Source organism: Lentinula edodes, assembly GCF_021015755.1.
Source record: "Lentinula edodes strain Le(Bin) 0899 ss11 chromosome Unknown C8R40scaffold_22, whole genome shotgun sequence".
Classification (NCBI taxonomy): Eukaryota; Fungi; Basidiomycota; class Agaricomycetes; order Agaricales; family Omphalotaceae; genus Lentinula; species Lentinula edodes.
The window spans coordinates 535,093-550,943 of NW_025764328.1; the positions used below are offsets into that span (position 1 = coordinate 535,093).

At 49.0% G+C, this 15,851-nt stretch overlaps 2 protein-coding genes across 2 annotated transcripts; both read right to left on the reverse strand.

The window, feature by feature from the left end:
• Positions 1-488: 488 nt before the first annotated feature.
• C8R40DRAFT_1004122 (uncharacterized protein) lies at positions 489-1,192 on the reverse strand (the record flags this gene model as incomplete). The annotated part of the gene is made up of 4 exons (XM_046222787.1): positions 489-605; positions 709-763; positions 815-1,058; positions 1,114-1,192. Coding segments are annotated over 4 exons (495 nt in total), but the record flags the coding sequence as incomplete, so codon positions are not given.
• A 1,671-nt stretch (positions 1,193-2,863) lies between these two features.
• C8R40DRAFT_1070391 (uncharacterized protein) lies at positions 2,864-3,983 on the reverse strand (the record flags this gene model as incomplete). The annotated part of the gene is made up of 6 exons (XM_046226226.1): positions 2,864-2,902; positions 2,956-3,360; positions 3,418-3,521; positions 3,723-3,750; positions 3,815-3,865; positions 3,900-3,983. 6 exons carry the CDS (start codon positions 3,981-3,983, stop codon positions 2,864-2,866), a joined length of 711 nt encoding a protein of 236 aa, XP_046085343.1.
• Between the last annotated feature and the right edge of the window lie 11,868 nt (positions 3,984-15,851).

Genomic DNA, 15,851 nt, shown 5'->3' on the forward strand with positions numbered 1-15,851 from the left:
CATTTCTGTGTGTTGTATCACTAGTATATATATCGTATACTGGTACAGAAGATAGGATAAGTTGCGAGTATGACGGTGATTCGACTAAATAAAGGGACCAAGATTCATGCATCATCATTTTGGAAAGAGTAACGCAATGGCTGCAGCTTTTCGTGGTCGAAGTGGTGGTTCCTTGAAGACGAAGGACCATCCAAGTCAGCATAGCTGGTGCTCACTGAGGCAGAGACTGTCTGAGGCTCATATCTCAGCTCTGTCTGCATCTTTTCCGGTCTGAAGCCTGTACCTGTCTCCCGATAATCATAGGCAGGAGACTCGGTTTGCCTTGTTTCATCCATTGAAGCTTTATGGCTATTGTTTAAACGATATGAGGTTACAGTTGGCGATTCCAACCTCAACGGGGTCGTCGCATACTCTGATGGGAAGGTGGAGGTAGCTTGATATGAGCTGCCGCCCGTCGAAGCGATTGGTTCCTTGATGTCAGTGGGGTAACGAGCCGGCCTGAATTCGTTCTCAAGTTCGGTTTCTTCATCCCTATGAGCAGGAGTACCGCTTTCTACTCCAAGGTCAAGCGAGGTTCGAACCATGATGAGCGTAGGCACAATTCCCTAAGGAGAAACAAATCAGTTGTTATCGAAACACGAACGAAGCTGGTTTACATACCACTATTTGAAGGAGGATGGGGTCCATCGTTGCAGGCGAGCCCTTCACTTGGATAATGAGACATACAATGAGAGCAATTGGATATAACGTTCCAGATTCAACGCTACAGGAGTATATTAATAGAGGAACACCGTTAAAGGCATGTACGACATACAACATAGAGGCAATTGCATTCAGCCGCTTGTCCCTCCCTTCAGTCCCTAGCAGTCGACTGTGAATCCTATTTAACCACCAGATTCTCCCCGCTATGAGGCCGGTCAAAAGAAGGTTATTGAAGACGTTGATGCCCAAAAAGACATAATTGAGGTCGTCCCCGGCATTAACTTCATCAGAGTGGCTTGTAGCGAAAAGTTCATTCGATCCTATCTGAATCGTAGCCACGGCGGCGTACGAAATACCTAAGAGAATCGGATGAGAGATTGGTTATGAGAAGCAGTCCGAATTTACTCGTACCGGCATTGACTACCATCAGAACAGCCGGGATGAGAGAGACCCAAAGTTTTCCATTCCATACATGATAGCAACGGTAGACCTACTCCAAACGAGAATCAGTGACAGCAAACAGGAAGTTGTAGGCTGTCACGAACAAGAATCATGTCAGCGACCCAACTGAATTACCAGAAAATCCAGTCAGTAACGAGCTAGCAGGGATCCGGGAATAAACTGACTTCGCGGTAGAATAAAGTGCTCCAATGGCCGTCCTACAGCGAAAGTGAGTTCGGAGTTTACGTTTACTGATAGTTTAAAATGAAATGTGCGCACCTGTACCGCACTAGGTCGACCTCCCTACTTTCTGGACTCAGTTCCGTGAATCCAACGACAACGAACTCCTGGATGACATTCTCCACATCGTACACGGAAACGATGATCCCCGCTGTTGCAAGTATGAAAAGGACAAGCAAAGAAATAGGGTAAAATGGATGTTGGAATTTCTTTTCCGACCGTAGTTGTTGCCGCTGTAGCGAAACGTATATTCCTCCCAAAACTAGATAGATCCCTGTATAGTATTATGAAGTGAGGGACGGAACATGAGGGCCAAAAGAAGAGGGAATACCGTAGAAAAGGAACTGGAACTACAAATGCGAATATTCATTGAACGCCTTGGAAGAATATGAATGACGCACTATCAAAGAGTTCATAGATGGGCGCATGACCAGGTCGAAGACTTCAGATACTTCGTCTCCCATTTTCCGCGGACGCTTGAGAGATTGTAGTCTGGGGCTGCTATATTTAAGAAAGTCCAACGCTGGCTGCTTGAATACAGCCTAATACAGCCTGCTAAATATGTATGTCCGTGGTGTCCGTACAGTCGCAAATTTAATAGATTTTCAAATTGAAAACTGAACGCGCTGACTGTTGAAATGTCTTCAATGCTTGCAACTCCATGTTATGTACATATCTGCCAGTATTGCTCCTCGTATTTCTTGCTGTTATGTGTCCTGTATATGACCTGGGTTAGAGCTTGGGTAGAGAGGTAGTCGCAAAAAATCAATTTCTGCAGCATGGAATAGTAGTACTCCGGGAGGCTGACCTGCGTGTTGTCGATTTTCTCCTTCCAATTTTCTATGTAGCGGCAATCTATATCACAGACATCTAGACAGGTGCCCCATAGAGCCCCACCCTCATGTAAAGATAGATAGATTAGAGAGTACATAGAAGGGATAGAACTAGAAGTGCCTCCCGGAAAGCGCTTACATATGCGATGTCAATCGAAAAAAGCGGGGCATAAGCTAGCATAAGTTGGACTGTAAACGAAGCCTGAACGAAGCTCTTCAAACTTCAGAGGCAATGCATGATGGTCTCGATATTCTTTATGTTGAGCGGCAATTCGAAGCACAGTTCATCCTCACCACCCTAGACAATAGCGGTCAAGACTCAAGTTCATCTTACCGCATTACAGCACCGACAAAGGGAGGTGGACTCCGAGGAAGAGGACCAGCGTTGCCATTTGATCAATCCCTAAGTACCCCATGAGTATTTTGTGTATTGTGGTATTTGAGAGTTGGAGTACAGTAAGTTTGGGCTCAAAAGTAGGGTGATATGCGAAATTTGTGGTGTTTGAGATGGAAGAATTCATGTTCGAGGTAGGTAGTCAGCCCAGTTCTGTCTTGCTGGTACGACGTGAAGGCGTGGAAGTGGTAACTGAATTTCGATGAGCTACATTCACAGATTCTATGTACGATATGAAAACATGCGAAAGTTATCATCGGAGCGGTCCTCCGTCCCACTTCTCCGAAGGTTCCTACCCGTTGATGAGCATATGAATCAATGTATGGAACATCAACACCGACGTACCAGCTTCATCGTATCATAAACCTCCTTCCTAATACGGGACGTGATGTCGCCCGCCACGTCATCCGCCTTGTAGATGTAGCCGACACAAGGCCATTCGCCGTTCACTTCCTCTTCACAGCCCTTCATACTCCCAAGGAGTTCGAAACGTTGCACAGCGACGGGAGTGTGTGAGGGAAATCTCTTCGGAGGGTCTTGGAATTCGAATTGCCACTGATTCCCAACTTTCTTATCCCCCCATGCCCCACCTACAATTTTGGCGAGGGCTTTTATCTTCTCACGGACTTTAGTTTGACGTTCACCATTATCTTCTGCATCGTTGAGTCGAACATTGATAACCGAGGCGCGGGAAGAAAGGACGCGCTTGGACAAGCTCGTCCGTGGCACTTGGAGGTGAGTCTCACCAGCCTGGTTGGGGTAAATAGGTCAAATCTTCATTCCGATACCTAGGTTCCAATAACTCACAGGTGCAGCATAGACAGCTGGGATCAAACATAATGCAAGGGAAGTCCAGATAGCAACAAGGCGCATTGTGGGGTTTGTAATGGCGAGAAAGAGTCCTGAAGGAGCTAGACTTGTCGAAGACAGGAATCAGATACGACGAGGGTATTTTTGTTGACCAGCAAAAGAAACACAAGGTGGGGCAAAACGTCGCGAAGAGATTGAAATCAACTCGCCTTCCTTTTAAGTCGTGGCAAGGTAAACTCTTCATCATCATCGTTCCGGTAACATCAGGGGTCGACAATCTTAACGGGGTTCAACCGACGGACCTGCGCCGCCGTCTACGATCACTAGATACTGTATATGTAGATAGATCACGCTCGCGGAGTACTCGAACTGAGGTGAGCTCACCACTGCTCACCAGCAGTATAGTACGATATCCGCACTTGCTGATGATGCCCATTAGCTTAATCTTCCGGTAACAGGTACAGAGACAAAAGAATTACTTTGATATCAACTGAGCTTATTGAGACTGATGACTCCACTTCAATGTCTTCATCACCGTCGTCGATGGGTCGATGGGTAGACATGTATTACATGCCTTGATGCTAACTGCCAACCTTCCACGACTTGAACACGATGAGCTCTCAATCCAGCACCGATGGAGCAAGAGCGATCATGCAACTTTCATTCACCTCATGATTCATCAAAACGTTTTGCTCGTCTATGTATGGTCGATGAATCGAAGCAGAAGACTCGCTGGGTGGAATATTCTGGATAATATAATATGGGTAATGCTCTGTGATACTTTGGACGAATGCGACTTATATGCGCGTTTCAATGCTCTCGCTGTTTCGAGAGCAAGACTGGCCGAAGGCATTATTATATCTTCTCACTTTCCCTAGCCAGAAGACCGCAAAGTATGTAGTTATCTTCAGCATGAAAAAGAGACCGCTCAAACCCACTTCAAATCCCCCAAAGTCATACAGTCCCGATAATATATATCAAGGCGAGATAGATCCTTTATCAACTTGACATCGGACCCCGCTCTACTTAACCCTTCCAACATCCAGATCGTGGGTGACTCTGCTGTTTTCCATGACCCATTCCGTGGTTCTACCTTATCCCAACAATGATCTCCGCCATACGTCGACCTCCTTGCAAAGCAAGTTCGTGACAATATTTCTGGATCATTAACGCTTTCAAGTCTCTTCCTTCCTGGTGCTAGAAAAGTACCACTACCGAGTTTCCTCGGGTGGCGTATACAAAAAGAATGAAGTACTATACTCCACTACGTAGTAGAAAAGTACCACTACCGAGTTTCCTCGGGTGGCGTATACAATGAACGAAGTACCATTACCGGGCCAAGCTCGAATGGCATATACTCTTTGAAATATACCTCTACTGTTAACATCATGTACACCGTGTAACCGTGCCAAAGCTACAAGGTGTCTAAGTGCGGAAGACGAGTGGGACAGTAGTGAAGTTATTAACAACACCGCCGTTACGCCGTTAGTCCCCGGAGATCGAGAGTAGAGAAGGGAGGAACTGAGGAGCAGCCAAGTCGGAGCGGCGGTATCACCGGTGACGAGGAGCGAGCCAGAGGACGTCTAAGTCCTAAGGTAGAGTAGAACGTACTTCAAGGCGTTGAGCCTGAAGACTTAGAGAGCACAGAGTTAAAGAGGGAATCTAAGTCGATAATTAAACTGAGGAACTACAGTAGCGTACAGGCAGTATTTATATCTACGGAACGGCGCATCGGTGCGGAGCGCCAGACTAACTACTAGGAGCTATACGAGTAGTACCTGCAGGGTAGAGTAAAAGACATTAAGGAGAGACTAGAACGAAAGAGTAAAAGACAATAATGAGAGACTAGAACGAAAGGATATGTGTAGCGAGAAAGAACAATAGGAAGAGAATACAATAAGGAATGGATCTTCGGAATCCCGAGCGGCGGAATGGAGGCCTGTGGCATGGACTTGACAGTATCCCCCTGTTAGGCTTGAGCCCTCGAAAGCCATTAATACCGGGAGTTGGTTAGTCACCAAAGAAATTTTTTAAAGGCCGTCAGGATCGGGAATTTGGCCCATCAGTCAGCAGGAAAATTTTCAAAAGCCGTTAGTACCGGGAATTGGCGTTAGTCATCAGTGAAAATTTTCGGTTCACCGTACACCAAGTACAATTCGAAGGAAAATTTTCGCTGGTCCGTGCGCAGTTTTGCCATATAAAAGGCCCAGAGTTTCGCCGATAAGACCCAAGTTCCCAAAAAACTTCTAAGTCCATTAACATGACTTCCAGTCGCACTACCACCACTACCGTCTCTGCTACCGCCGGCCCTTCGAGGTCAAGACCAGTACCGCCCGCCGATCCCGTCGTCCCTGAAGAGGAGGGTCTGGAGGACGAAGATGAGGAGGAGATCATTCGGAGGGCGCAGGCAAGAGTTGAGAGAGTGAGAGCGAGAAAGGCAGCGGCGGCGGCGAAGAAGGCCACAGAGGAGAAAGCTGCAAGGGCAGCAGCAGCTAGGGAGCGTGCGGCGCAAGAGGCGCGAGAACGGGCCAATCGGGCTCGCTAACAGGAAGAAGAGGTTTTGGAACGGAGGAGGCTTTTGGCCGAGGCGGCGACCACCAGAAGTCAACGGGGGACTTCTCCAAGTGAGATGTCCGCTTCCCCCAGGAGGCCTGTGGTGGAGATTCGGCGGAAGACGGTGAGCAAGGAAAAGGGGAAGGCCAAGGCCCAGGTGAGTCCTGAGCAACTATCGGTACCAATCCCTCCATTTACCATTTTCTGATAGCCGGTCGGCGGGGACCCGGACGACGGAGACGACGACGACGACGAGGAGGACCGAGCACCATGCGAACGGTGCAAGAACAAAAAACTCCCTTGCCAAATGCAGGCAGGCAAGAGGAGTTTGATCATTTGTAAGCCCTGTCATGACGCCAAGGTGAGGTGTTCCTACTCGGGGCGCCCCACTACTTCGAAACAGCGGGAAGGCGGATCCGGCGAGCGTATCGCCATCATGGAGAGTCAGATGGCGCAGAGTCTCGCCGATCTCCGGGCGTTACGAGAGGCGGACTCAAAGACTCACCAGTACCTCCGCCAGTTGTTGAGAAAGCAGGAAGATGATCACGCCCGATTGATAGCCATGGAGACCAGGATGGCCATGATGGGCATGGGAGGAGGACCGGCGACGGCAGGACCGTCGAGGAGGAATACTGAGCGGCGGCGACCGCTGAAGCGGAGGAGGATTGTTGAGGAGAGTGACGAGGAGAGGGAGGAAGAAGAAGAAGATAGAGAAGTAGAGGAGAAGGAGACGGAAAAGGATGGAGAAGGGGAGGTAGAGGAAGAAGGAGGAGAGATGGAGGTAGAGGGAGAGAAGGAGGGGGAGGCGCCGGCGCCGACAGCGGCGAAGACGGTGGCCTCTGAGAAAGGAAAGGGAAAGGAAGTAGTAGAGTAGTGGTATCACGGACATCGGACATCGGCCTTCGGCCAACTTCTTGTAACCTTCTTGTTACCCTGCCTTCGTTGTATGATTTTGTTTTTTGGACTTTTTGTATATAAGAAAATGTTAACTCGATTTTGAAATCGGAAAGCGAATGGGCCGTGAAGCGGCGTAAGAATTAATTAGTTCGAAGTATAAGTAGTTTTAAGTGTAAATGAAATATAAGTGAAAAAAGTAAATTGAAGGAGAATGTAAGCAATTAAGAGAAAGAGATAAACACTCAATTTGCTATCATCGTGTTTATCCTCTAAACACACAAAGTAGACTTCGGCGGAGCACGGCGGAAAAGGGAAATGGAATAAAATGATTTTTTGTGATTAAGGTCCCGGTTTGTGAGGGTATCGGGCGTGGAACGCCGGTACAAGTTCGTCAGCATGTAATTCATCAGCAGCAACCCAAGAGAACTCATTGTCGGTACCTTCGTAACCGGCCCACCGAATGTAATAACGTAGAGGACAACGTTTGTACCTTCTGTCCAGCTTGGAGTCAAGAATTTCGGCAACGTTGTACTCCTCTTCACCATCAACTTCAATTGGAGGTGGAGGAGATTGAGTACGATTCGGAAAAGGGTTCGGCGTAACCGGCTCCAGCTGTGAGACATGGAAAACCGGGTGAATTCGGCGAAGATAGTCTGGGAGCTTGAGCTCGTAAGACAAAGTGCCAGGTCGACTGATGACTTTGAAAGGACCAAGATATTTTTCTGAGAATTTTTCAGTAGGACGAGTAGAGCGAATGTGCTTAGCAAGAACAAAAACTTCGGAGCCGATCGGGAACTCTGGGTGCGAGATTATTTTCCTGTCAGCTTGTTCCTTGTAACGAGATTGGGCTAAAAGGATTTCCTCTCAAAGGAAAACGTGGAGTTCATCGAGGTTGACGACGAAGTCTCTAGCTAGATCAGACTTCATATCGACCTCGGGCCGAACGGTGATATTTGGGTGGTATCCTTTGTTAGCGAAGAATGGAGTAATACCAGTGGAAGCATTGGGAGCGTTGTTATAGGCGAACTCGGCGATCGGGAGTAAAGGCGACCAGTCATCCTGTTGGTAGGAGCAATAGATCCTGATGTACTGTTCGAGAGTCTGATTGACACGCTCAGTCTGCCCATCGGCTTCCGGATGATATCCAGAGGTATAGTGAAGTTCCATGGAAAGCGCTTTACCGAGAGCCCGGAAGAACGCCGAAACAAATTCGGAACCACGATCAGAAGTAACATGATTAGGGACACCATGCTTAGAGAAGACGTGAATAACAAAAAGCTCAGCTAATTGTTCGGAAGTAATGGTGTCGTGAGTTGGAATAAATATAGCTTGCTTGGAAGATCGATCCACAACGACTAGGATAGCAGTGTAACCATTCGACATTGGCAGTTGCTCAATGAAGTCCATGGAGATGGAATCCCATGGTCGGACCGGAACCGGCAGAGGTTTCAACAAGCCGTAAGGCCGATGACGGCGGGGCTTATTGCGACCACAGATAGTGCAAGAGGTAACGTAGTCACGAACAAAGTCTCTGACCTTGTGTCACGAAGCGGCAGAGGCGGAGTGACTAGCGGAGCAGGAAGCGGGGTGACTAAGCCAGGCAGTGAGGCGGAGCGACTAAGCAGGTGAGTGAGGCGGAGCGACTAAGCGGAGCAGAGGCAAACTGGTCCCAGATAATGACAGAGAGGTCAAGATAAGGGACCAGGCTGTGGAGGGTTGGCTATATATACATAATCTAGTCTGCGAGAAACAACGATGTAATACTGTACAGTTCAGGGGCAAGGAAGGAGGCGGAAGCCGATAGAAAGAGAAGGTGGGTCAGGTGGATCAGTAATAGATAGATCAGTAATCGATGGAGATTGACAGCGATGGGATGATGTATTGTACAAGTAAAGGCGTCGAGACGGTGAGAAAGGGAAAATGATAGGGGCTGCGTACTTTATGACATTACCCCCCTCCTTATGACCATTGCCCTCGATGGTCAAGGTTTTGCCGCTGTCGGATGTTTTTTGTGAAAGGCCCGAACAATTTTTGGTGCCCGGCTGAGGTTGGGTGCGGGTTCCCAAGAGTTGTGTCCTGCATCGTAACCTTTCCATTTTACTAGATATTCCAACTTCTTCCATCGTACCCGACTGTCCAAGATCTCCTCCACTTCATATTCCGGTTCATCTTCATCTTCTAAGTACACCGGCTCTGGTGGTGTTGGTATTTCGCCATTGATGGGGTTACCTTTCCATGGATATAGTTTGTCGACATGGAAGACAGGATGAAGGCGGTCTAATGACAAGGGAAGGTCAAGGCGGTAATCCAGAGGTCCGACTTTCTCCAGAATACGGTAAGGTCCTAGCTGTCGGTCTCCTAGTTTTTCACTGGATAGCTGCAGGTTAATGTCCTCCGCACTTAGCCAAACTAGGTCCCCAACTTTGAATTGATGTGCTTTTCGCTTCCCACGTTCGTATCCCTCCTTTTGTTGCTTCTTTCCTAGATGTAAGGCAGCTCCAGCATCCTGTCGCGCTTCTCGGAGAATCCGTATGCGGTCATCCACCGCTGGAATGCCGCTGCGTTGACCAACCGGGATATTGAACAGGGGAAGGTATCCGTAGGTTAACTCGAATGGGGACATGCCTAGGGCCGAGTGAGTCCGCGAGTTAATCACAAACTCCGCCATGGGGAGGTGTTCTGCCCAGTCATCTTGTCGTCGTCCCACATAGAGGCGGATGTATTTTTCCACTTCCTGATTTGCGCGTTCAGTTTGGCCATTGGACTGAGGACGATATCCGGAGGTTAGATCTGATTTAATTCCCAGTCTAGCGAGGAGGGATCACATGAGTTTAGCTGCGAACTGAGGTCCGCGGTCGGATTTGAAGTGGAGGGGAAGACCATGAAGACGGAAGATTTCTCGGTAATAGATATCGGCGACACCTTCGGCTGTAATGGAGCTGGTGCAAGGAATAGCATGGATTTGTTTTCCATACAGGTCTGTACAGACCAAGACTGCGTCGTATCCCTGGGAGTTAGGCAATTGTGTTATCAGGTCGACCCCTACCTCTTCCCATAGGCCGGATGGTACATCCAGTGGTTGAGTCACAGCTCGTGGGTGCCGTTGGATCTTCTTGCGGGCGCAGATCTCGCATCCCTCAACGTATTTCTCCACAAAAGAGCGCAGTGTCGGCCACCAGAAGTGGGTGCTGACCAGGTCAAGTGTCCCATGTAATCCGGGATGTCCAGCAGTTGGATGATCATGGCATTGACGGAGTACCTCGGTGCGTAGATTGTTGTCTGCTGGTACATATACCCGGCCCCAGTAATAGACCAACCCGTTGTCCTCCTCCCATTCAGCTATCCCATTGGCCAAGCGTTGTAACCCGTGCTTCTTGACTGTTTCCAGACCTTCCAGTACTTGTGCTTCCCGTTCTGAGGCTTTCCGAATACGATCCTCTAGGGGGTTCCGTAGGATTGAAGCGGCGATTTTGGTGAAGTGGCCAGGTTTAAGGACGGTCTGTTGCTGATTGTCATCGCTATCTGATACATGATGTACTGCCATACGAGAAAGGGCATCAGCTTGGGTGTTTACTCGGCCAGGACGGTGGATCATATGAAAATCAAACCGTGATAGATAGAGGGCCCATCGGGCTTGTCGACGGGTAAGGTCTTGTGCTGTGCGCCAGAATTCGAGGTTGGAGTGGTCGGTGATAATGTCGAATGGTTGTGGAAGTCCTTCCAGGAAATTCCTCCAGTCCTTCAATGCTTCAATAATGGCAAGCATCTCCCAATCATATATTTCATAGTTCCGTTCTGCTGGCTGCATGGATGCCGATCTGAAGGCTACTGGGTGCCACTGACCATCGTCTTGCTTCTGCATGAGGGCGCCTCCCGTAGCAAAGCCTGATGCGTCTACCTCAATTCGAGTGGGCCGATCTGGCGCCCATAGAGCAAGGATTGGTGCGGAGATGAAGGCCTCTCGAAGGGTGTCAAATGCCTCCTGTTGTGTACCAGTCCAGTTAAAGGTGGTATCCTTCTTGGTTAGGTCGTTCAAAGGTCGAGCTATTCTTGCAAAATTTCGGATAAAGCGCCGGTAGAAGTTTGCAAACCCCAAAAATCCTCGCAGTTCCTGGAGGTTGGTAGGGACTGGCCAGTCACGAACAGCCGCTACTTTGACCGGATCCATTCTCACCTCCCCTTCTGAAATGATAAGTCCCAGGTATTCGATCTGTTGCTGTTCAAATTCACACTTCTCTGGGCGCAAATAGAGGTCGTGCTTTTCTAGTCGCGTTAATACTTCCCGTACCACTTGTCGGTGTTCCTTGAGGTCGTTACTGAATATGAGGATGTCGTCTAGGTAGACTGCCACCTTGCCAGCTGCAATGAGATCAGCAAATATCGCATTCATAAGTGCTTGGAATGTGGCAGGGGAATTCGTGAGACCGAAGAACATAACCTTAGGCTCGAACAAGCCCCGAGTTGTTGCAAATGCGCCTTTCCATTCATGCCCCTTCTTAATCCGCACATTATTGTAGCCCCAGCGAACGTCAAACTTGGTGAAATATCGCGCTCCCTGAAGCCGGCTAATGATATCAGCAACTAATGGGAGAGGGTATCGGTTCTTCACAGTATACTCATTCAGTTTCCGGTAGTCCTGTACGAAACGGAGTTTCCCATCCTTCTTCTTCACGAAGAAGACTGGAGATGAGATGGGTGACTTCGAGGGAACGATGTAGCCTTTCCGTAGGTTTTCTTCTAGAAAGCGGTCGAGTTCCTCCTGCTCGTTCAAGGACATTGGGTAGATCTTTGTCCGCATGGTTGCTGGTGCTCCGGGTACAAGATCGATAGCGTGATCCCAGGGCTGATGGGCAGGTAATCGCTCAGAGGCAGATTCAGAGAAAACCTTCTTGAAGTCTCGGTACTGCTCAGGGACCATCTCCTCAAAGGTTTTAATGGGTTTATCACGGTTAGCCTCCTCTGCTAGTTGTTGAGAATATGTGAACCCTGCTGAGCACCATACTTCCTCTGTTTGTTCTTCCAATATCCCTGCTTTCACCCATGCCCGACGCATTTTGTGATTGGCTCGTATTCGGTGTATTGGGGATTCCTCCGTTGCTGTTATGATTTCATTCTCCGCTAGGTCTGCCTCAGTGTGATTGGGTTCACGTTGGGATCCTTCGTTCAGGAGTTCCTGGATTGGACTATCGGTAGTAGACGCCACTAGGTGAGGGTGTGAAGTCTGCTCATCTTCTACTTCCTCTATATGTACCCGGGGTGGCTTTACTGAAAGTCGTCCCTTCTCCCAGTCAATCTCTGGATTTACCTTCCGTAACCAGGGGAGTCCGAGAATAATATCCTCTCCTCCTAAGTTTGTGATCAGGAAATCCATCCATCGCTCCTGGTTATCCACTGTGAGTGCTAAGCGTGCAAAGTGGGTGATTCGCCCGGCTCGGTTAGGTGTACCATCGATATTGAATACATCGATTGGTTTATGGAGGGGTGCGCAGGTTACGTGATTTCTGGTGGCAAAGTCTTGGTTTAAAAACAGGGCGGTAGCTCCACAGTCTACCATGGCTGCGGTTGTTATACTATGGTTCCTTCCTCTCAGTTTCGCATGAATTCGGAAATGTGGGGAGCTGGAATTTAATTCCCAAATAGATGATATTGTACATGATGGGAGCGAGTCATACGAAGAGGTAGCGAACATAGTAAACTGATTATGGGGTACTCTCGGTGCAGCCGGAGCGGGTACCCTCTTTAAAAACCCTGCTGAAAACCAGAGGACGGAGGAGACATGGCATTAGCACGGTCCAACAATTCCCTTATTTGTCCAATTTGGGTGGAGAAGTCCTGATTAGCGGGGCTCGGTATAGCAGGTCCAGCGACAGGTGTTGGGATTGAGGCGGCAATCTGAACTGATTCGTTTGGGAATAAGGTAAATGGTGCCGCCGTGGCTGAGATCTGCTGACGGCGAGGCTGTTGGCGTCGGCCACGGTCGCGACTAAGTCCCATGAACTTGTCCTGACAGACGGATTCTAGGTGTCCCCGGTGTCCACAGTATCGGCAGGTAGTCTCCTTGTGTGGGCAATTCTGCTTAACATGGCCTTGAGCTCCACAACCAAAACATCGTCCGCGCATACGGGCAAGGAAGGCCTCCCTGCTATTCCCAGTGCTGGTATGAGTAGCATCAATGTCCATGGCGTGAGGGTCGGCAGGGGTAATGTGAGCAGTGTGTGCGGGAGCGTGTCCGGTGTTTCGGCTGGTCATGGTGGGATCATGCAGGTAGACATCCACCGATATGGCTCGTTTGATTGCCTCTTTCAAAGTCGGAGCGATTCCTTGGGCGATGTTTACGATGATAAGGTGTTGTCGGATCTCCGGAAGTAAGGCGGTGAAGAAGCGTTCCCGTAAATCAATATCAGACATTTCAGTCCGATCTCCGATATCCTTGAACTTCTGGGCAAATTCTGCAACTGTCTGCCCTTTACTTTGTCTGAGGTTCTTGATCTCGCTACGGGCTTCCATACCTGGGTCCATTGGTTCAAACCGCTGGCTAAATTCCTTCAAGAACGTATCCCAGTTTCCTCCGAAAGGGGGATTCTCTGCACTGAAGTGTAACAGATGGGGAGTTGCCCAATCTCCAGCACTTTCTGTGAAGAAGCCCAGGGCGGACTTGATAAGTTTAACTTGGCTCTTGGCGAGATCCGGTTGTTCTGACGCCCAATTTTGGAACTGAGCCATGAAGCGACGAGCTTCAGCACCATCTTTACCCTTGAAGACCTCGGGTTTGTTCATGCTTGACTTGGAGGATGAGCGTTCCTCCATGGCTGTAGCAAGGCTGGCTACTTGTCTGATGAGCTGAGCCATGAGATCCTCAGCAGAGGTATTTGGGGCAGGCGGGACAGGAGTCGACATGATGGGAGTAGGCAGTCGGGGTTGGGGAATTGGCAGGAAGGTTATATTGCTCACAGTGAGTGGCTCTCGGATCGAGTTCGAAAGGGCGTTGGGGCAAGGTTGAGACTGGCAATCGCGCCAAGTATCGTTGTTGTTGTGAGCGTGAGCTTGGTCTCTGGGGTCAAGTGCGTGCGGGAGTGTGGAGCAGTCTATACTGGCAGCAGGTGTTTCAGAATCGGGCGGGACTGGGGAAGACGTGGTGTCTACGGATCCTGCAAGGACAACCTTATCGGTAGGCTGTCAGTGCAGTAATGGATCTTGACCTAATGTCACGAAGCGGCAGAGGCGGAGTGACTAGCGGAGCAGGAAGCGGGGTGACTAAGCCAGGCAGTGAGGCGGAGCGACTAAGCAGGTGAGTGAGGCGGAGCGACTAAGCGGAGCAGAGGCAAACTGGTCCCAGATAATGACAGAGATATATTGAGTATCGTAGTCATAGGTAATAATAAGTAAGCACATACCTGGTCCCAGATAATGACAGAGAGGTCAAGATAAGGGACCAGGCTGTGGAGGGTTGGCTATATATACATAATCTAGTCTGCGAGAAACAACGATGTAATACTGTACAGTTCAGGGGCAAGGAAGGAGGCGGAAGCCGATAGAAAGAGAAGGTGGGTCAGGTGGATCAGTAATAGATAGATCAGTAATCGATGGAGATTGACAGCGATGGGATGATGTATTGTACAAGTAAAGGCGTCGAGACGGTGAGAAAGGGAAAATGATAGGGGCTGCGTACTTTATGACACCTTGGGCCAGGTGTATTGACGACGTACAGCTTCCAGAGTGCGGTTCTGGCCGAAATGGCCAGAGAGTGGATGATCATGGAAATAGCGAAGGACTTGAAGGCGAAGGTCGCCGTGATTCGGAACATAAATACGGTCGTCAAGGCGTAGTAGCTTGTCACTACCTAAGCTCCAATGTTCATTGGAAGGATCTTTTGCAAGTTCCAAACCAACAACGGAGCTCGGATCAGCGGGAAGGGCGAGGATGATTGCCTGGTGTAGGGCTTCGATATCCATGATAATCGAGGCTCGTAAAGCCGGACCTTCCAGGAAGGTAGCTCAAAGAGACGCAGTGAGTTGTTCGTTAGTAAAAATAGGACGGAAGTTATGAGGGTTCACTTGGGCGTAGCCGATGTCCCCCTCTTTAGGGTAGACGTCCCAGTGTCTAGTTATCGAATCAGGTTTCTCGCCGAGTTTCCCCGGTTGGAAGCGAATGACCATATTAAATTGATGTAAAAATTCAGACCATCGGACCTGTCGGCGTGTAAGAACCTTGGTAGTAGAAAAGTACTCAAGATTCTTGTGATCGGTGACGACGTCCACCGGATCACCCGAACCTTCCAGATAATGACGCCAAGCTTTAAAGGCCTCGAAGATGGCCAGTAGCTCTTTGTCGTGGGTATCGTAGTTGAGTTCCGCCGCATGAAGCATTCTGGAAAGGAAGGCTAGAGGATGAATTTCACCGTCAGCATATTGGATGGAAAGAATAGCCGCAATGGCGTAGTCGGAAGCGTTGGTCTCCACGATAAGTGGGCGATTCGGCTCCCAATGGGCCAGTATCGGCGCAGAAGTAAAAGCAGTTTTGAGATTTTCGAAGGCCTCTTGACAGCTGCTGTCCCAGATCCAGGACGCGCCTTTTCGGGTAAGCCGAGTCATCGGCACAACGATATCACTATAATTATAAATAAAACGACGATAGAAGTTTGCAAAACCCAAGAAGGACTGAATGTCCTTAACCTTCCTCGGAACCGGCCACTCTAGAACTGTCTGAACTTTCTCCTTGGACATAGTCAATCCGTCGGGAGAAAGAATATAACCCAAATACTCAACAGTATCCATATTGAATTCGCACTTCTCGGGGTTGGCGTAAAGCTGATGTTTCCGTAACCGCCGAAGAACCTCCTTAACGTGTTCTCGGTGTTCTTCTGGTGTATCAGAGTAGATTAGAATATCGTCAAGATAGACGATGACACAGACATTGAGCATGTCAGAGAAGATGTCATTCACAAACCGCTGGAAAGCCGCAGGGGCGTTCGTAAGGCCGAA